This window comes from Branchiostoma floridae, chromosome 14, assembly GCF_000003815.2.
Source record: "Branchiostoma floridae strain S238N-H82 chromosome 14, Bfl_VNyyK, whole genome shotgun sequence".
Classification (NCBI taxonomy): Eukaryota; Metazoa; Chordata; class Leptocardii; order Amphioxiformes; family Branchiostomatidae; genus Branchiostoma; species Branchiostoma floridae.
This window is the reverse complement of record NC_049992.1, coordinates 13,505,671-13,527,056: the sequence shown is the minus strand read 5'-3', so window position 1 is coordinate 13,527,056 and position 21,386 is coordinate 13,505,671. Positions and strand designations below refer to the sequence as shown.

At 40.4% G+C, this 21,386-nt stretch overlaps 3 protein-coding genes across 5 annotated transcripts in view; 1 reads left to right on the top strand and 2 right to left on the bottom strand.

The window, feature by feature from the left end:
• The window catches only part of LOC118429842 (actin, alpha cardiac muscle 2-like), a 15,277-nt gene extending 3,198 nt beyond the window's left edge, over positions 1 to 12,079 (bottom strand). The window contains exons 1-6 of one of the 3 annotated variants that reach the window (XM_035840454.1): positions 11,816 to 12,079; positions 4,572 to 4,715; positions 3,758 to 3,997; positions 3,128 to 3,374; positions 2,362 to 2,559; positions 551 to 1,965 (exon numbers count right to left, since the gene is read on the bottom strand). In XM_035840454.1, the coding sequence (XP_035696347.1) occupies positions 1,640 to 1,965; positions 2,362 to 2,559; positions 3,128 to 3,374; positions 3,758 to 3,997; positions 4,572 to 4,715; positions 11,816 to 11,878 (1,218 nt within the window). In that variant the 5' untranslated portion in view covers positions 11,879 to 12,079 and the 3' untranslated portion in view covers positions 551 to 1,639. Of the gene's footprint in view, positions 1 to 550; positions 1,966 to 2,361; positions 2,560 to 3,127; positions 3,375 to 3,757; positions 3,998 to 4,571; positions 4,716 to 7,202; positions 7,351 to 11,815 lie in introns of those variants that run through there. The other 2 variants (XM_035840456.1, XM_035840455.1) reach the window with 2 other exon arrangements.
• Positions 12,080 to 13,372: 1,293 nt separating this feature from the next.
• Positions 13,373 to 17,321, top strand: LOC118429853 (BAG family molecular chaperone regulator 1-like). The gene is made up of 7 exons (XM_035840481.1): positions 13,373 to 13,485; positions 14,025 to 14,159; positions 14,652 to 14,734; positions 15,089 to 15,202; positions 15,629 to 15,736; positions 16,614 to 16,676; positions 17,235 to 17,321. The coding sequence occupies exons 1-7, from the start codon at positions 13,452 to 13,454 to the stop codon at positions 17,301 to 17,303; spliced, it is 606 nt and encodes a 201-aa protein (XP_035696374.1). The 5' UTR covers positions 13,373 to 13,451; the 3' UTR covers positions 17,304 to 17,321.
• Positions 17,322 to 21,354, bottom strand: LOC118430152. Its single transcript, XM_035840862.1, has 7 exons — positions 21,187 to 21,354; positions 20,274 to 20,375; positions 19,676 to 19,923; positions 19,119 to 19,274; positions 18,729 to 18,940; positions 18,375 to 18,505; positions 17,322 to 17,983 (listed from the first exon to the last, which is right to left on the bottom strand). The coding sequence occupies exons 1-7, from the start codon at positions 21,245 to 21,247 to the stop codon at positions 17,793 to 17,795; spliced, it is 1,101 nt and encodes a 366-aa protein (XP_035696755.1). The 5' UTR covers positions 21,248 to 21,354; the 3' UTR covers positions 17,322 to 17,792.
• Between the last annotated feature and the right edge of the window lie 32 nt (positions 21,355 to 21,386).

Sequence of the window (21,386 nt, the reverse complement as noted above, 5' to 3'; positions counted from 1 at the left end):
TATCATCAGGACACGGCTCCCATCAAAAACGCGTGCGATGATTTACCATTTATTTCATGCAGTCGTGTGCCAATATGGTTATTCTGTGCATTTTCGTCTTAATGTCCGGTTGGTATGATGTTAGCATTCATATCATGATTTGTTTTCACATTTGTTGAGGAAACACCGGAAATCCTTCATCAGCAAGCTTTGATTTTCAGGTAATATTCTTTCTCAACCACATTGACAATGACACATTGTCGTTGAGGCAAACAGTACATTTCCGATGAGTACCGGTATACCTTCTGCCAACATTTAATAGTTCTAACGTTATAAGGGACACTTTGGAATTGTCTTTACCCAAGGAGGCTTGATAAAACATCATCGTTTCGCGAGAGACGATCATGTCAATCCAAAATGCCCAGACTAAACGCCAGAGTGGAGGAGAATTGGGAAGTTTAGGTAGCGTGAACGTTTTCAGAAAAACAAAACGAAAACAGAGGCTATCATGTAGCAAGCTAATGCATGGGGAATAATCTATCTACAGAGATGACACATTCCACGCATCCCATCGGTCCTTAACTGTCCATTTATTTACAAAAGCCGTGATACAAACATGACAGTGGACCCACTTCTGTGTGCAGCGAAACAAGTGTGGCAAGTAAGCAGCGGGTAAAAGTGTTACTAGTACTTTGCCACTTCGATAATATGGATAAAGCTAAATAATAGACATCACTTATATGGTGCTATGTTTTTTGAAAATTTCTTAAAACAGTAAGACTATTACTACAAAAGTAAGAATATACATATATTTGACCAACAGTGAAAAGATTCCATCCCATCAAACAAACACACAAACATTATTGCATTTTTCTGACATAGTTTCTTCGATTAGCGAAGTTAAAATCTAATCTAGGAAGAAAAAAGGTGCCATATTTTAGAATGTCTTGATATACACAACACAAGATGCAACAACGCTGTTTATTTACCTTACACATGATTGCTTATTGAATCATATATGTCTAAGTCAAATATGGTGGCTACTTGTCATGATTTCTAACCTCGCTAGGGGGCAGATGTCAACTTCGTTTTGTGTCCCTGGCTTAAGCTTCTTATTTATTTTGAACATTCTGGTCTTCATAAATTGAAAATAGACACATCGTATATAGCTTACAACTTGAATTCTGTTATATAGTTCCTGGACTAAGAACTCTGGTTTGTAGCATGTTCCTTTTCCATGGCCGCTTCATCGATTATCAATCTATCATAACAACATTCCTCTTTACATTGCTGCCTTTTCGTTGTGGCTTTACAGGAAAACTCAAGAATATAAGTATTTAGCCATAGGTACAAACCTGTCTTTTTTTTCAGTATCTATGGAGTACACTGCAATGTTATCAATGGTAACATATTCGCCCTTACTGACCTAGGTTGTTACAGAAGTAGTCAAATCAAAGTTTTTTCTTTAAGAATTTATAAAAGTGAGTGTGATCATAGCACCATATCTGAGAACGGTGTTCCATTTTCTTCGTGTTTAAACGTTGTCTAATGGTGTAATTTTTCTTATGAAATATTTCCAATATATGGTGTATCACAAAACTACCTACTTGTTTAGAGTACACTATATCGTAGGGTCCCAGTATGTTTTTCTTAGCTTTTCTTAGAAACATTTCCTGTGAACAATGGTGGGTCCGTATTCATCGTAGTCAAACTTTCTGATCCACATTTGTTGAAAAGAGTGGAGCGACGCCAAAATGGAACCACCTATCCAAACGGAGTACTTCCTTTCCGGCGGACTGACGGTTTTGATCTTCATGGCGGGAGGGGCAAGGTACAGGATCTCCTTCTGCATACGGTCTGTCACCCCCGGGAACATAGTGGACCCTCCCGAGAGCACCAGGTTGGCGTAGAGGTCACGACGGATGTCAAGGTCACAGCGCATGATGCTGAAGTACGTGGTCTCGTGGATACCGCAGCACTCCATACCTGCAAACACAAACGTACATGTATATCGACTCAGGCTAGGGCACGCTCACGGACGTCGTACGATGGTCGTACGACAGTCGTACGATCGCAAACTGAGATCATTCTAAAGATAGGCATGCACGTTTCTAGCGAGATTTAGCCGTAGTTTCTTTTCAACGTTTTTTTTTTTTGTCACGCGGTCTGATTGAGAATTCTACAACATCAGAAACCCAAACGACGATCCACAAAGAATGTTACCGCTCCATAACCAACTGCAGGTATAGACAGACGATAGAACCTCTCTCTAACTGTGAAAAAAGGTATAATCAGTAAAATTGATGTTGCATTAAAGTTACGTCGCTTTTAAAGACATATGCACGTGCCACACATATAGTCGTCCATGGTTTAAAGTCTCACCGAGGAAGGATGGTTGGAAGAGCGCCTCGGGCGCCCTGAAGCGCTCGCTGCCGATGGTGACCTTCTGTCCGTCCGGAAGTTCAAAGGTCCTCTTGTACATCTGCTCTGTGTTCATGGCTATCCTCATCATCTCTTCCTCAAAATTCATGGAAACAAAACACGTCTTCTCCTTCAGATCTCTCACGATCTCTCTCTCGGCTGGTAGGGGAAGAAAACAGGTACATGTAGTTATCAAGCCATATGCGAACAAACACAGGAGGAAAAGGTACCGTCTCTCTCTCTCTATATATATATATCTCTATATATATACGGTCTAATACGGTTCTAACAACTCAAATGAAACGCAGATTTTCGTAGATTTAGTTTGTCCAAAGTACATTCACCCCCATGGGTCAAATTTGAAGATTTTTCTGCCATCTCTTGTCTGACATCCATAATGGAATTGTTGTTTTGGTACGGTGACGTACCGTGTGCCCTTACGACAGGGCAAGGCCCACTGTCAATTTCTATGTAAATCACTATTAAAGAGGCCTTGGTACAATTCCAGTTATCTATACGCTCACTTCATAACTTGGAAGAGCGTTCAAAGGCAGCGATTGTAGCCTGGCATTTAAAATATTACATCTGTCAAGTCTCTTACTAAAGCGGAGAGGACGAAAGAGACTTGGGTGCTACAATAAGCTTAAATGCCAGGTTTGAGCGACTGTACGGTTGAAGAATCACGAGGAAGCTATCCAGGAGACCATAAGGCCCCACAGCGACCCACCTGAGGTGACGAATGAGTACCCCCTCTCTGTCAGCAGCTTCATCAGGTAATGGGTGATGTCTCTTCCCGCCAGGTTCAGCCTCATGATGGAGTGCGGCAGGGAGTACCCCTCGAAGATGGGGACACAGTGGGACACGCCGTCCCCGCAGTCAAGCACGATCCCAGAGGTCCGGCCGGAGGCGTACAGGGACAGCACGGCTTGGATGGACACGTACAGGGCCGGCACGTTAAACGTCTCGAACATCGTCTGTCAGAAATAAATGATTTTGTAAATACTGAGATTGTCTAGTTCAGTCAGAAGTTAGTACATGTAGTAACCAGGACAAACATGTGTATCCATACACAAAGGTTTTGAAGATTATTTGGCTATGCTACAATTTTTACATTTTATGATTTCTGTCAACTGAACTGGACACAAACTTGATCAGCTAAAAGAATAGTACAACATTTCAGGTATGCTTCCACTGTCAGAGTGCACAGTTGAGATTGTAATCCATTAGGACATTCGTGTATGACAGCGTATATAAATACGCATAGCAGGTGTCTGTAGTAGTAAAGTTTAACAACATTATCCTAGCTTCCCATCTTTCCTGAGATCTACAGTGACGAATGCATGGATGCACCACTCACTATTGTCATCCTCTCTCTGTTGACTTTAGGGTTGATGGGTGCCTCGGTCACCAGCAGAGGGTGCTCCTCGGGGGCCATCCGCATCTCATTGTAGAAGGCGTGATGCCACACCCTCTCCATATCGTCCCAGTTGGTGACGATGCCGTGCTCCATGGGATATCTCAGGGACAACACCCCCCTCTTGCTCTGAGCCTCGTCACCCACGTACGCGTCTTTGGCCCCCATACCTAACATAATTCCCTGCAAAATTAGAGAATGCGTTTTATAACGTTTATCTTCAGTATGCATCACCACTAGAATGCTATTACTGTAATTCATTAGCATCCGCTAGGGGGGGTAAGTGTCTTAGAAACATGCACAATGGAGTCCAATTCAGCTAACGTTTAGTCATCATTTCTTTACCCAGCGGAATTGATGTTACGAGATCTTTTCAATTACAGTTTTGGCATAATGGGTCGTAACCAACCGCACGCCACAGTGGTAACGTTATGTTCTGAGCAATAACGAGTAACGATCTTCAGCGTGGGAGAGGGTGCATAGTGATAGGTCCATCTCTTGTACCCGTCAGCGTTCCTCCTTTAAAGTTACGTTGATCATTGCATTTATCAATTGTAACATTTGATCTAGTTATGACACTTGCTACACAAATTATGTCAAAATCTAATCTCTTCTTCTTTGTTACTGTATTCTGCGTATGAAACAAAATGATTGCAACTATCCATAAAATGTATGGTTGAAATATATATGTCTCCATCTCTTTCTCTGTGCAAGTCTGATTGATAAGGAAAACGTGCGTTTCTCGTGCGTTCCTCACCTCGTGTCTCGGAGAGCCGACCACTGCAGGGAACACGGCCCTGGGCGCGTTATCCCCCGCAAACCCTGCCTTACACATCCCGGACCCATTGTCGATCACGAGGGCCACACCCTCCTCTTCTGACGTCACCCTCATACTTCTTACCTGCGTGGAAAAGGTAAGAATTAGTGAGAACAAAAAGGTATCTGAAATAAGGTTATCTCATCTATGCTGCATTTGAGAAAAGTTAACCCCTTCTTTTTACTAAAGTACAAGCCAGTTAATTGCACAACGGATTAACGCACAAACTGCACGGATCCCAAAATCCCAAACCGGTGCGGTCCAGGTAGATAACTTCGCATTATTGCACCAGCCGGATAATTGCAAAATTCGCTGGCAAATAGGCCGTGCAATTAAGCGGGTTCTACTGTATTAAATAAAGACCAGTAATAATTCTGATTTCTTATCATCCATGTAAAACCCATTGTACCATCCCTACTAGTTCCGTCACACCCAGAACTAGCTGACGTCTATCCAGCGCTCTTGTGTCTAAACTCATCTACTTCAGTGGTGAAAACGGGCTGTTCCCATTCAGCAATGGGTGGGAGGGGGGGAAAGATGCCATGTAATGTGATTGCATTATTCGACGTGTACTATCATCTATCATCATCTCGGGTTATCAATGGTTGATATATCGTAATGTATATATGGCATAGAAATCGTCACAAATTGTAACGTCCACCAAAGAGGTAGTTGTCACCAGTACTGTCTGTCTGTCTGCTTGTGAACAAAATGACTCAAAAAGTGTTTATTTCATATCTTGTAGTAGCTCTTGGTGTAGGGAGATTGTACGTTATCATAATTACATTTCAGACCAAATAGCGGTTTCTTTGCAAAGCTGAATTAAGGCAGGTTTGTTGTCCAAGTGCAGCCTAGTTATGGAAATGAGTTATCATGACAGACGTCTCTGCGGTACAGGGGTATTCTTAGCACGCGTCTTTGGCAGCCCAGTCGTCCTACACATTAGGCACAGGATCAAATATAGTATTCATCGCTCAAGTCGCATTTGTCATCAAACGGAACCTTCAACGGGATTTACCCAGCGTGGCACCGCATGTCTTTTACTGCACTGAATACTCGTTTTAATGTAGCATTACTGTTGTAATGATTTAATCCACCCGCTTTCGTACTTATTAACGACACATACCAAGGACGGCATTTGCATTCAGTGTAAAGCTCGATCGTCTATGTTATAGAGTTAGAGATGGTAAAACATTTATATGGACATGGAAAGGCTATACTTTAATTTCTTTGAGAAAGGCGTCACTGCAGCGAACGAATATCGTGAAAGCATATGAACAAAATCGTATTATCTCCATCATTTTTCCTTACTCAGGGGTCTGATAAAAAAAGCGAATTTTGGATAAAAACATATATCGAAATGGCTGGATGTTTTTTTTTTATCCTCTGTAACCATCATAAGCCTGTTATTATGTACACATGCACATTCAGTCTTCTGTTTTTTTTTTCCTTTTCTTATTCATTCGGAGACATGAGCAAGTATTATTACAGGCAGACATGGACCATTCCCCGAGCCGGCAGAGGCACAGGGAATTGATGAGTTCCATTTCCAGGGCATTTATAGAGCATGACATTGAACGTGCGATTGATGAGCCTGCTGTTGGGCAGAACGAATCGTATCGGGTATCCATGTCAAAATAAACATGAAGATCAATACATAGAGACAGGTACAAGTAGTGTGCAGGGGCAAAGGTAAGAACATTTTAAAGGAGAACTGGAAAATAAACACATATTTTGAAGGTAGCCACAGATGCATAGATGCTACAATTCAGCATTACCAAATGGTAAGAGTTTGATCTAGCTTGTCATTCAAAGAAACTTGGTGATAAGCCAAATTTCGAAAGGCATTCAAACGCAATGCTTGATTCCCTTTTATTTCATCAAATAAACGAAAATGTAATCCGACCAAAACAAATCTTGAAGAATCAATATATATTGCACCATATACAAAACAGGGTCAGGGGATATTTTGGAGCGTTGCCCCCCTCCCACTCTCTCCATCAGCGCATACCGCCCATGCCTGTATGTTTAACGTCAGCAACGCCTGATAATGTCTCTACAAGACGATAACGCGCGCTTACCAGTCAAACAACAGTCATACATGGACCTTCATACACAGGGAAATACTTTCAGACTATACAGAAGACATGTATGCGTTATAAAACGATTACAGACACTCCCCAAACGGTTATAACAGGGACAGCCAGAAGGGAAAATGCATTGAATAATTGTATGTCTATATATGGAATACTGGATAGTGATGTAGTTGACCAATGCCCACCCTCCTCGTCCTATCACACCACGAAGTATGTAAAGAAATATACAACGCCCCACTCCCATACGAAATACTTACAAATTATTCAGTCCTGGGAATGTATTCAAAAATGCTTTTTTGGCGACATTTTCCCTTACTGGTAGTTGTTACCATATAACCACCATCAGAGATATGCCTGTATCATTTCATGCACGCGGATGAGAGCCTACTTTTAAAGCAATCTCATGACACGCCCTCAACATGTACAGCAAAAATCAAATCTCCAAACATATAAGAGAAACTTGAAACACATTTACCTTTACTTGTCTTCCCCAAACAGGGCTTCCTTAGACGTTAAAACGGGGGAAATTAGACAGAACACAAGATTCAAAACAGGAAGGGGGAAGGAGACCTAGCGTCTAAAAATAGTGGCTATTCTAGCCGTGAGGTTCGGATATCGCGTCGCCTGGTTACCGACACCCTATAAGGGAGACGGAGAAATTCTGGATTCTTTTCAGAGGACGTCCATGCTAGCTGGCAGGTCGCCTCTGTTGTCTAACGCGAGGGTGTTTGTTTAGTAAACTGTGCGACAGTAAATAACGAAAACGTACATGTCTCTTATACACATTGGACAACAAAATGTCCATATAAAGGATTAGTTTATAGCTAAGATTATGATTATTATGACGATCATAACTGCATGTTTGCCGCGGGTGACAGTCCTGATAGATAGCCCCAAACAGCTGCACTAACGACTTACGTCATGTTTTCCAGAGAAGCGCCAATTTCTAACTCCCTGAAGTACTAGAGGTTCAACCCTTCTGAACCAAAATATGTCACGAGCCAGACAGCTAACAGATTTGGATGTTATAACGCTAATAATAATCAGAAATCGTGAGCACTTTGTGGTGCAGGCGGCGGGAGATGGTTCTCTGAAACAAGCATAAAGGACTACTGTCTAACGTTAATCAGTGGTACTGCAGGAACCAGAGGCAGAACTGCTGATTCCAGTGTTAAGTCGTAATATGTAGATGGTGCGATCAGGAAAGCATACATGTACGTAGTAAAGTCGTAGGCCACAAAAGTTCCTAGTGATTTTTATTGGAATATCTATATTTTATATGCATCTTTGAATGCCTAAGAAAAATAATCGTTATACTACAACAACGAAATACACAGTCATGTTTATGGATTTAATGTAGATGGCTATAATCCGAATGTCACCTCAACCTGAAATCCCTTTTGCCCGTAATATTCCAGTTATCGGTTCAATCGCAGATCCCTCTCGTAGGACTCCATCTAGCCTCTTACTCGCGCTCCCAAAACGTCATAGTATATTATCCAGGGACTGAGCTGAAATCAGCGAATTGTAAGTTGGCGAAAACCGCGCATTAACACCACAGCCCCGGGTGAGCTAGCCGCCATCTGCCGTCCCCTGGGATTGGGCTCTAGTATGTGATGAAGTCTGTTTTTTACTCCCTTGAGATTGTAGTCTGCGGGCTCAGCTGCAAAATGGTTCAAACCAGTGTTCAAACTAAATATTCATACATACACAACAATAGAACGGTCTATGGGAGGAAGCACAAAGGCTTATGGGGTTCAATCTTTTTGCGAAGAAATCAGTGCAGGTAAAACAAGCTGGTTGTATACGCTTTTTATACCCCTAGACCCTATGAACAGTATAGTCCTTTCTACTCTACTCTTGTATGCATACACATAAGGAGTAGCTTCGTTTCCTTTTAAAAGCTATTCAATAGTAACTATGTGAACGAAATTTTCTACATATCAACGATTTCGTGTTAAGACGTGTCGAATCTTACCTTAAGAAATGGCCCCATGTCTTGTCTTCCTCTTGTCTTGTATCAAGGAGAATATACAGTACGAGCAATACCAAGATGACTGCGTGACTTTCCCACGTTTCTTATATATTCGTATCTACCTCTATATCAACCCCCTTCCATGTAAAGTAGTAATGCTAATGTGTTGCACACCGTTATCAACCAGAAATTCGATTATTTCCCAAAAGTCAGGGAAACTGGGGCCACATAGGCGGCTGAAAACGGGGTTAATGAAATCACAAGCTGTGCGTTGGTCACGTTGTTGCTTAATGTTTGTTTACCATAGTGCTTCTGTGGAAAAAAAACTAGAAAAAAATAACAAAACCAAAACAACTTATATCTTCTAACGTTTTTGACAGTATGCGGTTTGACATCACTGTTTTTCAAGAGGTATTTACGACAACCATACGAAAATATTTTTAAACCTTGACACAAATATGTTTAACGTTGTGTTAAGATGATCAATAAAGGCTAATGGATTCAAAATGCTCTTTTCACACACCCCGTAGATCATTCTTTGCCTGCCCCTCACCATGCTTGGATAAACCATTATAAACACGGGTTTTCCATTAGAAATTATTGCCAAACTTTGCGGAAGTCATAACGGGCACATGATCCGATTATAGTCCTTTAGAAATCCCTCCAGGGCCAAATTGACGATCAGCGATTCTATTGTCAAAGGCAGGCGTTTAATTTTCTTCGGTATCCACATTCGTGAGTTTACTGTAAAAGAAAGGCGACGCCCTGTCTGGGTAACTTGCACCGTCTTAAGGCTGTAATCAGAGCAAGAAGGTCAGAGTTCAAGACATTCTTCCATCTCCGTTTCTTGCCAATGACTTGATAAATCATTTGAATGTTTTTATATGTTTTTGTGGCACAGGAGGCCAATAGCAATATGGCTTTATGGTTTACTGTGTTGAAATGCATTGTTATGTGTAATTTGTAATATGTGACCTCTAACCTGGATTAGAATTGTACCACTGCAACTATATCCCTGTTATGGTGACTTGCACTGAAAATAAGACGTACGAAACGATAAAACATTATCTCCCTTTTGTGGTAATACTCCTGTCAGCACTAGTTCCTTTCACTATGAATCCCTCATGCTCTGTTGCCCCTGGTAAGTAATAACGTTAGATAAAGGTTGGCCGAAGCTTTTATGTGCTTTGGTATATAGTGTGCACCTCGACTGAAAGCAGATTGACCTAGTTTTACCGACGAGTTTTTATTACATGTGCTTTACCGACCATTACAACTAGAAGAATCAATAAAGAACACAGCAGATGTTCTTTTTAGGCCTGGGACGCTTTTCTGTGGAAGTATCTCTCTAACAAAATTCTATCTTGTAAGTCTTGCGAATAACACGTAGACAACCATCAGTATACTTCCCATTTGTGACATTGACACGAAGAATAAAACATTCCTAACACGTACACCTCACTTATCATACTTGAGCTCCTCCCCAGTCTGTGCGGAGTGATTTTACTACATGTCAAAAGTGATTAAAGATCACATTCTCCACAAGCAGGGACCCGTTCACACACAGCGGAGGAATGATCAATCGCTAATTAGAACTACCCGAACATTTCTCGATTCTGTAAGACCACAGGCAGAATCAATTCTATTGACAGTGTCACGTCTTCCTGAATCCCATTACAAACGTAGTTCTCTCAATTATCAATCTTATATTCTTATCATGAAGACATGCAAATGTTAGCTATGTCTAATTTACGCTGGCCAATTTTTGTCAATTAATTTTGAAATATAATGTTGACGTTAGATAGAGTTTCATTAAGCTTCAGACTTTCATACAAACGATTCTGGTTCAAGTATTATAAATGCAATCTATGACATATTTTCAAGATCCAGTGTATATGTTCACCAGGACTATATATAAACTTTACCTCAGTACGTATGCCTCCATATGCATTATAACGGTTGCACGTTATAGTTAGTGACAGGAAGATTGTACTATTCAAAGGCATCTACACTCTGCAATAATTGGTCATTTTGAATGTTATAACGGCACAGATTGTCTTTATTACACGACAATACTACACAATTTGTCCTCTTTATTACACGTCAATCTACATTTACTTGGCGTCTAAAATCATGCTATACGTCACGACTACTTACTGTTATTTTCAATACTGCAGTGCCGATATAAACAACATCAAGTTAGTTTGATTGCTTTATGATATACAATGGGGACATGTATTCGGATTCGTTGCTTTAAAGCGCGGGTCGTTATAAAATGCACATTTTTCTTACTTAGGCCACAGCACTAGTACTATGAAATGAAATGCGCTCGCTCATTAATTGTGATGCCATATTTTGTCACTTCAAGTCTTGTGACAACGTTTATGGTGTCTATTTTGAAAATTTGTCATCTTGTTTTCTTAGCTTGGCATCTTGTTTCCTTCGCCCTGCCTCATTTTTGTGCAGTCTGCAGAGGATGTCATCCATAAAATTTACCTGCTGTGGCCTTAAACCATGACTACAAGAGAGCCATGAGAAATACCCCTTAACCACCATCCCCCCTCCCCAATGTCATTTCCATCGGTCGTCCTTGCTAAATGTAGACGTTTAGTTCTCCCCGGGGACGAATGTGTTCCGCCATTTGCAATTCCATGATAAACTACTCTGCATTAGCGTCGCGTCATCAATTTCCAGCGAAAATACAAACGCCGGTTCGAGACAATTAACCGTGACCGCCCATCCACGCCTCCTGCACCTGTGTCCTTCTGCGCATGCGTACATCCCACGTGTGTGCAATGACATCGCGACTTACCTCCAAACAAAGAAAAAAAATCCCTATCCCATTTCCCTCTAACTTTAAAGTCCGTGCTGAATCTATAAAGCTAGCATATTTGGACATTGCAGTAACAGCGATTCTATTTTCCACTTCGTTGGTTAGACACGCTTCAGCATATTATGGTTATAATGCCTCTCCTCAGAAAGCCATTACACTACACAGTACCCTATCTCTCACACGGTCCACTTCACGGAGATGGAGAGGGGGATAGCACGAAACAGACAGCAAATCATATAAATCTTTGTTTATAAATAAGTGAAGAAAGTACTAAACGTACCTGCTGACAAAGATAGGGGTACGGGCGCCCCATCTGCGGGGGCAGACAGCCCTGTGCTCCCATACAAGCCTCTCCTCCTCTCCGCTGTCCTTATTCCACCCGCAGGTCGATATACTCATCAGCACCAAGGCTACCGAAGATGGAGCCGGATAGCGTTAACATGTACAATCGATCCCCGCCGTAAATAACGTCCCCTGTAGGCGGTAAGAAGTAAATAAGAAGGGGAATGCCGTACCCTACCGCTGCGGTACCTCTCTGTGAGTGACTCTCGATCGAAAACGAGATATATATTTATGATGTAAGGACGCCGCTTCATCAAATTACATTCACGAACAGGGAAGTCACATGTGCGATGGTGGAAAATGAGGTATGAAAATGTATGGAAAGCCGGTAGTGTAACGCGGTCGGGTCAGGAGCTAATTTTCTTGGAGGTGAACCCCACTGAGAGGGGGCGTTCATGCGGCTTATTTCAGCCGGCTGCTGCACAGCGTGAGCCACACAATTTCGCCTGAAATGTTCAATACAAAATTGTCACAAAGGCACACGTATACTACGTGCACTTTTGCGCACTCTTAGATGTACACACCGCGGAACGTACTGTGGCTTTATATAATGTTATTGGTTTGGCATCTGTCCTTGGTGCTGATATTGGCATCAAAACAAGTTTAGTTCTATTCGCTCTAACGGTTACTCGTTAAACCAACTTTTTTTTCGTTAGGAGCATCCAGCTATTTTTTCTATCATCATCTTTGCAAGGGAAACCAAAATAGAGCTATTAATCGATTAGATATCCCATTGAGTTAATCGCCAAAAGTGCCACACATGTAGCATAAGTCACGGAATACTCGCGTAGAATGCGTCTAGACTGCGCGGAATACCCGACTGGGTTCACTGCAGACTCATTTCATAATTTTGACTTTCTAACTGTAATTGTATTGACACGGACTTGCGCACAATTCTATCCAATACATGTCGCTATAATGTAATCAAAATGTAATTAATGACAACCCGATGTTGTGTGATATCCTTCAATAGACGTTTATATGAAGATGTACTAGTATCTTGGGGGTCTCTTGTATTGACTCAATATATCTAGGCACTAGGGCACATGACTGAGAGAAGAATTACTGGTATATTTACGCATAAATTTCTTTGTAAACTTTGCTCTTATCTTTGATACACATCTGTTATATCATATTTTCTGACTAACGTGGTTATTATGCAATTGCAAGCATGTATTCAATAGATATATATGTATGACACAGACGATGGTTATGTAATCATATCACCGAGAATAAGATATTAGTTTAACACTGGTCTTTCAGAAGATCAATGAAATGAAATGATCATTCTATAATTATAAGTCCAAGGTCGATGATAATTTAATAACTTTGTCATATTACGTAGATAAAGTTGTATCTGACATGTCTTGGAATTCGGTAGAGCATTCAGATTCCCCTAACACTGATATTTTCTCCTTTATATTAATTCTTTAAACGTTGCCATTGTAAAGTTGTAGAACATAATAATTTAATCATAAACCATTTCGTCATGATATGCAGTATTGATTTCGCACTTAGGACAAGGTCCGCTAGGTGCGCTATTTCACACACTCCATCTAGAGAAAATATTCAAAATGGCTGCCTCCATGAAGCTTTTGATTGTTCACGGTATGAAAGTCAATATTCTCAACCTCACGTTAACCCATATGGGCTATTTTCCCAGCGTGATATTAATGTTAGTTGTCTTTGAATAAATCGATACATTGTTTGCTTCCTGTATCAATTTTGTGGAAGAGAGCTTTCAAATTTTTCGTCATGTGGGGAGGGGGGCGCCAGGCGTCTCTAACGTTTATTGACAGGGAAACAGCAGCAATCTCAATTGTCAATGTAACATGATGCCAGGTTGTAGTGACTTTATTCTGTTTTATTTATTTCATTAGCTTCATACGATACTTTTTCCTTCTAGATTTACTACTATGGCACCGAGAAAATGTAATTCTACTATTGATATATAGTGTTGAATTTTGACATGTTGTGTATGCTGATGTTGTGAATCATATTCAAGTTGGCAGTGATCTGCTGCGAGCTGCGTCCCATTATGATTATACATGTGCCTTGTAACAGGTGCATTTATGGTATAAGTTTTATGTCTTTATCAAAACTGGCTGAGAATCATGTACCTAATCCACATGTTCCCCCACATCCAGGCTCTCAGAAGCACAGCATCGATGTTTGTGTACCAGATGATGAGGAGAACCGAGTTGTCATGGTAGAACATCTGGCTCTGGCTGCATGGAAGGCAACAGGAGTGCCTGTACAAAACCAGAGACTTATATATAAAGGTAGTAACCAGTTCTTAGCTTGGATTTTAGCTGCACGTTGACAGTTGCTGTTGTGTCTCTTTGATGCAAATGCTGATATTCTGATGCGTTACTAAAAAAAAAGGTTACATAACATCAACGTTTATATAGATACAGATTCTGATTCCTATGAATATAAAGAAATTGGATTGTGAAAATTCTCTCAAATCTTTTCTTGACTGTGCTTGTCAGTTTAAATCTAAGTTAACTTAAGAGCAATAGTCTTGGCAGATAGTTTCTAGTCTCTACCAGACTCCGGATTGCTGTTAAACCGTAGAAATGGAACAAATAGAGGAGTAAGCCAGCCAGAGGAATATAGCTGGGTAGGGAACAGCACGCGATCCACGCATTAACAGCGATCCGGAGTCTGGTAGAGACTAGATAGTTTCATGTATTCATAGTTGGTTGAGGAACAAAGTATTCAGGTAATTGTGTAGCAATCCCCCAATAGATGTGTGTTTTCTTGCATTCCAGGTAAGTCCTTAAAGGATCCTGAGAAGACACTAGAAGAGATGGGCCTTAAGGATGGTGCCAAGGTCATGATGATTGGAAAAAAGGTCAGTGGTAGAAGAAATTTGCCAATCAAAGAAAGGAGAACATACATGTATAACATGCACGTTTATACTTTAAAGTCCCCCCAGGAGCTATTTTAGACAGGTGCTTTATGAAGTAGTCATTCATTTAATAAAGAGGTCAGACAGAGACAGATCTGTGGAATCCAACCAGGTTTTGGATTGTTAAATAAGCAATTTTCTTTTTTCCCTTTGACATGTTTTTTCCCATCCCTTAACACTAGGTTTGTAACACGACTATCATCATCATCATCATATCATGTTGATAACGTCACATGATAGCAGTATCTTACAAACCTTATTCATGTTATTGTGTATGGAATGTGTAACACGTTTCAGCACAACCCCGAAGAAGAAGCAGAGTTAAAGAGTCTTGAGGAAGTGGACAAGGCTCAAGAAGCTGTGGAGAAGAAACTTACAGGGATGTCTGATGAACTGGAAGGGATGGAGAAGGTATGAGTACGGAAAGTTTTCTTTATATTTTCTCTGATGAAGATACTAGTACACTATATAACAATAGGATCCAAACCTTGAGCTTGTTTAAGAACCCACCACACATACTAGTACTGAAAAGACTGAAGGTCACATTTCTTCTGCATCAGGGTTGTCTCATGGTGGAACAATCTACCAGAGCCGGTGGTGACATCTCCAAGTGTAGCTGCTTTCAGGAAAGACTAGACAACCACATGAAGAAACATAGCGTGTACTACAACTTTAGAGCCCTGGATGATCCGCAATTATGAGTCAAACCTTACAGTCAAGTCTTTCAAAAGATAGGTTATTCAATCATTGGACTGCCAGAATGAGTGGAGAAATGGTAAGGGAAAACGTAAATATGCAAATGTGTGTTTCAAGTCCATGATCCTTCCTTCCTTGTAGGGATTCCTTGAGGAACCTTTAATGACCGAGTCATTACCCAAGCTGGAGAAGAGAATAGGACTGTCAACAGAAGAACTCATGAAGATGTTGGAAAGACTAGACTCAACAGTAAGAACCCTACATTTTTTGCATTCTTCCTTAAACAGATAGGTACATAGCGTTATATCAAATATTTGCATCTAAAACCTCACAAAAATGTGGTTTGAACATCTATTGAATAATTTAGGGTATGTTATGGTGAAACAATCAAAACAAATCATTACACCCTGACTACCTCTACACTGTACCTTACTTATACTGACGGAACTTCTGACCATTTACAAAAACTTTCTTGCATTTCTCGCATGTCTTTTGATTTGAGAATCTCATTACCAGGATGTCTAAACTTCATCAATGTATCTGCCTTATACTCTTAAATTAGTATGTTTGTAATTTGATTAAAGCATGTTTTGCTGATGTCATCATTTGCCTGTCAGACTTTGCCCATGTCACCCTAACCTTCCTGTCTTCTGACCCTTGTTCTTTGCTGATGCCACCATTAGATGAGACATGTTTTCAGGGTGAACACCTTATTTGTCAAACATCAACACACCTTATTAGATTGTAACCATAGTTACTTAGGAGGACAGATATGGGTGACTGAAGTGGTCAGGCCACATTCCCGATAGATGAGTGATACATTAAGATTTATATAACAGGTATGGTACAAGGGTTAGTTTTAATGCAATCCCGTCGCAGGGTCATGCCTACCAAAATGCTGACAAAGCTTCACAAGCTGATAGAATTGCAAGATTTAACAGCTAGGAGTGTGGCCAGGGCATGAAGCCCATATTCTAACTTACTCTTATTGTTCATCTTATATATTGTAGGCATAGAAAGTACAAGATAAAGAGATGAAAACTGAGACACACATTTTGTTACCTTTTATGGCACATAATGTGTAATTCCAACATAAGATAGTGATAACCTTGCTTGCTTCTTTCAGATCATTCAGGAAAGTCATATTGATGCAAAAAAGAAGAGGAAAAGTGTGGTACAGAGAATTCAGGTGACTAAACTTTGACCTCCATAGCACTAGGTGGTAACAAAAGTAGGAACCTGATCAGATCTTCTGTGTGTGGGAGGGGGGTATGATGTTCATTTGAAAGGTTTAAAAACAAATTAAAGATGCCAGGGATTGTAAATAAAGTTTAATATTCAAATCTTGGCAATTAGAATGTCAGTTGAATATACTAAACACACCATTCATAGTTTTTTAAACAATTTATTTAGTCTATCTGTCTGTTTCTTTTTTTGGGGGGGGGCAGTTTGGTCAATAAATAAACTTGAAGAAATAGTGTAGGTAGTCACACAAAGATCACAGGCTAAGAGCCATAGTTAAGGCAAATATATACATACATTTTTCCACTGCTCATGTATGCATTATATATAGTTTTAAACTCAGGGTTCAAAAGGTGTGTTCTGTAAGCACTAGAATCAGGAATAAGATAACCTTCATGTTTGTACTTTTCAGCATTGTTCCTTTCTAGTTTTCATAGGATATCCCCAGTCACAACAGACCTGATAGTGATATACTATCATATAGTGATAGATCTCTGTCTTACAGGTTCTACTGGACAGATGTGATAGTTTACTGACCAGAACAAGACATGTCAAGACAAAGAGTACACTATGATAGATTTGCTGTAAAAAACAAAGGTCTCAATCAGTAAGAAGTGTTGGCATTTCTTAAGAAGAATGTGAATGATCATGTTTTGGTATACTCAACCTCTCATATAGCATGGTGACATGTGTATAAATTAGTTGTGTCTATTTATTTCCACAGAATGTAACTAATGTTACTGTAAAAAGCGAGTAGAATAAATCTTCTGGCTCCCGGGATTCAAACCCATGCCAAACCCAGGCTGCCAGATCACAAACTCAATGCACTAACCGTTACACCAAAAGGGACGGTCTCTGTTGGCATGGTTAGTTTTGTGGCGCTTGAACCCCACTGTTACATTACATATTAAATAAGAGATGAAGGCATGTATGAGACATATCAAGAGAGGCTGATAGACAATAATTCCTCACAGACAAAAAAATTGCCTGATGCTTACATTTGATGTATAACAGCTACATGTACATGTGATTGTTAGTCTTGTCAAGATTCAAAATCTTTGCTTCAACAGTCTAAGACTTTCTTAAACTCCAGCAGCTCCACAGGCAGTAAGGTGGTGTTAGTGACGTACTGCAGCTTGTTCTGTCCCTGTAGCTCGGTGGTAAGGAAGGCCACGCTGATGCCTTGTACAAAGCTGTGATACTTGTTGAGGTCTGCATCCGGATTAGACTTACAGAACTGTTCCTTTGCACACACTGTGGAAGACATCATTTTTTTATAGAGATGTTTGTTTTAAATGGCGTATGTTATAATTTACAATGTTATAAGTCAGAGGGATGTTTCTTCTTAGATGGTATTATTTGCAAGCAAATACCAAGCAAGATGTCTGGTCCAGCTATTGATAAATACCTCACGTCTTCTCACAAGTTTTGTTCTAAAATGTTTGAAAAAGTGATTGAGGTTAAGACTTGTGACAGAGCTTAAGATGTCTGTTAAAATGTATAATTTAGACCCCATAGTGCATGTATGTCCCTATTACTGGTCCTTCTAGGATTCTTTTTATGACATAATCAAAATTCTTGAATGTATTGCTAGATGTTTCTTTGTGTATATTTTGCTTTAACATAACCAAGGCTGGTGCCTTACCTGAGTACATCCCAGCATCCAGCATTTCACAGTGGCCATGACCCTGTGGAGATTCAAAAGAAAGAAAAAAATATTGTCCAAAGAAGCTGTTTGCATCATCTGTTTGTATAATAGCTGTGCTATGTGTCATTGTTTGCAGTTACTATTACAGCATCAAAAGTAAACATATGCATGCACTGTAAATGCAGAAACTGTCGCGGTGGTTTAATGTTTGCGATTTTTGCAGTGGCCGCTTCACCGCGAACTTAAAAGCACCGCAAGCATTTTTTTCATGGCAGTAAGAGACTACAGTGCACGGGGTGCTACCGCGAAAAGTCCTTTTTCCTGCTACCGCAAAATCAAATCCCCACAAACTTAAATGTATTTACAGTAATATGCATGCTTACCTTGACGTTCATGACAATTTTTGGACATTTCCACATGTCGTAGAAGTGGTCGTATCCCTCATTAGGCCAGATGCACGCTGGGTGTTCCGTTGAGAACTCCGTGCCGAGTATGAGGGCAGGCATGTTGAACGTCAGCGGAGTTTTGAAGTGGAAGCTAAACGGTTCCAGAAATAGGGCAGCCTGTTGTAAAAAGAATAAGTAGAAGAAAAAGGGATTTTTGAAAAAGGTGTAATGAAAGATATTTAAAATGATTAGTGTATAGTTAGAATATTAAACACTACACATAACATAATATAAAGGTCCTCAATTTTGCACCCACTTCTACAGTTTCTCCCAAATTGGCAGCATGATTTCTTACCGCTGCAAATGTATGATTCTGTACAATCATGTCCGCAAAGGGGTCACATCCAGCAGAGTGGCAGCTAACCGCCAAGTGGTCGAATGCCGGCACCAGTCGGGGTAGTGTAGTGTGGTTGAGCTGCTGAGCAATTCTTCCCTCCAGATTCTGTGTTAACTGTATGTGGACAAAGGTGGACTTCTTTTAAACAGACTTTTTGTATTGATTCTAAAATTAGCACATGTATTTTCAATGGGTATTTATTGAGTAATTATATTATTATATTTTAGGAAGAGATGTGGGTCCAGAGCCACTTGTGTGAATTATAAATATTGGAGTGCCCAAAGAAGTGAAATATTATGTACAAATACACTCAAGCCTGAACAAGTGACCACCTCTTCATAGGGACCAAACACCTTGCCAATGTGACCAATTGTACCTGGATAATTTTTCCATTGACACAGGCATCTAGAACCATGCCAATAGTAGGCTACATAGACCGTCAGATTTTCTTAGCCCAACTAGTAGTATTGTTTGTTATTTTGGCTATTGAAAAGATATATAAGATTTAAACCTACCCACTGCAGTTCCTCCATGTATTTCTTGGACTGGTGACTCCCAACACCCTGCCTGTGAGCTCTATCCCCTATAACGCCTACTGGAGGAGTTGGAATAGGGAATGGTAGATAGTCCACCCCTATCACTACAAACCCGTGACTGGCCACCCGCGTTAACACATCACTGTAACTCTCTGCTGGTATGTATCCTAGCAAACCACCCGTGAAAAACAGAACTGCATACGTGTCGATCTTCTTTGGGTAGTAGACTGCAAATGAGAGCAGAATCTTTATAGATCATTATGTTGCAATTTTAAACTTTATATCTTTACACAAAATAAAGTGCTTACCAACACGCTTTCGATCAGTCCTCTAATACTTATCAAGTTAAAATGACCCAAAGCCTATGTCACACATCCAGACCAGATGTGTGACGTCGTCAAAGGGGCTTGGAAGTCGGTATCGGCTCCCGTTTCAGTTGAGGGAAGATTGCAGATGACCTTACATTCAAGCATCTTAAATCGTCTTGAAGTTTTGGACATAAAAATCAGGATGAAATCATAAATGAGATATGTACATGTAATGTGTAGTTATGGATGATATTTGATATTCGGATTACCTTTGGTGAGTAGTGGGGCGTCATGCTGGCTGATAGTGAAATTAAGGACTTGCAGTGTTCCCTTGTCATATGGGTTTCCATTGTCCACGTAAATGCCTTGCGCTGAAACAAAGGACAGAATGATACGTTACTCAAAGTAAACTTCGAACTTTTCTGAAAGTTGGAGTTATCCATTTCTGGGCCCTTTGGCTAATATCACTCAGAAAGACCGTGGCTATGTTTTAGTCCTGTATGATGTAGACCCCACATATACTTCTAATTGTTACTGAGATTTGTATGTATCTAGAAAATAGACTGGCTTGTGCAGTTACTGTAACTTACTAAGGTAAGACTATTAAGAGATGGGCTGGAATGATTCAACAGGACATCGATAATCTTTACGTGAACAATAGAGAAAGATTTGAAGGAGGCGACCTGAGGGAACGGTTTACACCCAACACACACACACACAAACCTGTTAATCATGAACATGGTAAGTGACCTTTGCCCCCGATTTAATGTCATAGAAAAAAAGCTGTATCATAGCCTGCTAGTGTATAATACAAAATACAGCTGTTACCTACGTATAACGTCTTAAGATTGTATGTGAAGAACGTCCTTTCTTACTTCACGTCAAGAGGGATAAAGGGGCGCAAGACTGCATTTACCTTACTAGGACTGAACACATACAAACTGAATACTTTCTTCATTGATGAATACAGGTGAATTTTGCCGTCATTTTACTACGGTCCTACGATGGTCATTATGACTAAACCGTAGACCACAAGGTAAAATGTAACACAGCTGTGAGCTGTGTGCTAGCATCCTCAATGCTTCTCAAGAAAGCCGTTAAAACGTAGGCACGATGTAATACCCACCAAGTATGTCGAGTCAGACGGATTTCTCTTTACAGAGGATCGTTTTCCAAACTCACCTGTTATCCACAGCTTGGTCATGGAGATAGCCAGGACCACAACCCACGTTAGTTGGTTCATCTTGCTTGGTGAGTCTGTTCGTACGTAACTGGTCTTTTCAGTCTCTAACAATTCTCAACTGCGTGACATGCAGCTCACATGAGCAGCTAACCTAACTATGCAAACAATTAAGGTCAATGTATCGAACAAGCTTAGCACG

Bases quoted from the DNA above. Each gene is read 5' to 3' on its own strand.
- LOC118429853 (XM_035840481.1), top strand. From the start codon at position 13,452: ATGGCTGCCTCCATGAAGCTTTTGATTGTTCACG. The intron at 14,160-14,651 runs GTAGTAACCAGT...CTTGCATTCCAG, and splicing joins CCAGAGACTTATATATAAAG to GTAAGTCCTTAAAGGATCCT. The intron at 14,735-15,088 runs GTCAGTGGTAGA...AACACGTTTCAG, and splicing joins TCATGATGATTGGAAAAAAG to CACAACCCCGAAGAAGAAGC.
- LOC118430152 (XM_035840862.1), bottom strand. From the start codon at position 21,247: ATGAACCAACTAACGTGGGTTGTGGTCCTGGCTATCTCCATGACCAAG. The intron at 18,941-19,118 runs GTAAGAAATCAT...TTTTTACAACAG, and splicing joins AGAATCATACATTTGCAGCG to GCTGCCCTATTTCTGGAACC. The intron at 18,506-18,728 runs GTTTGTGGGGAT...GTAACTGCAAAC, and splicing joins ATTACTGTAAATACATTTAA to AATGACACATAGCACAGCTA.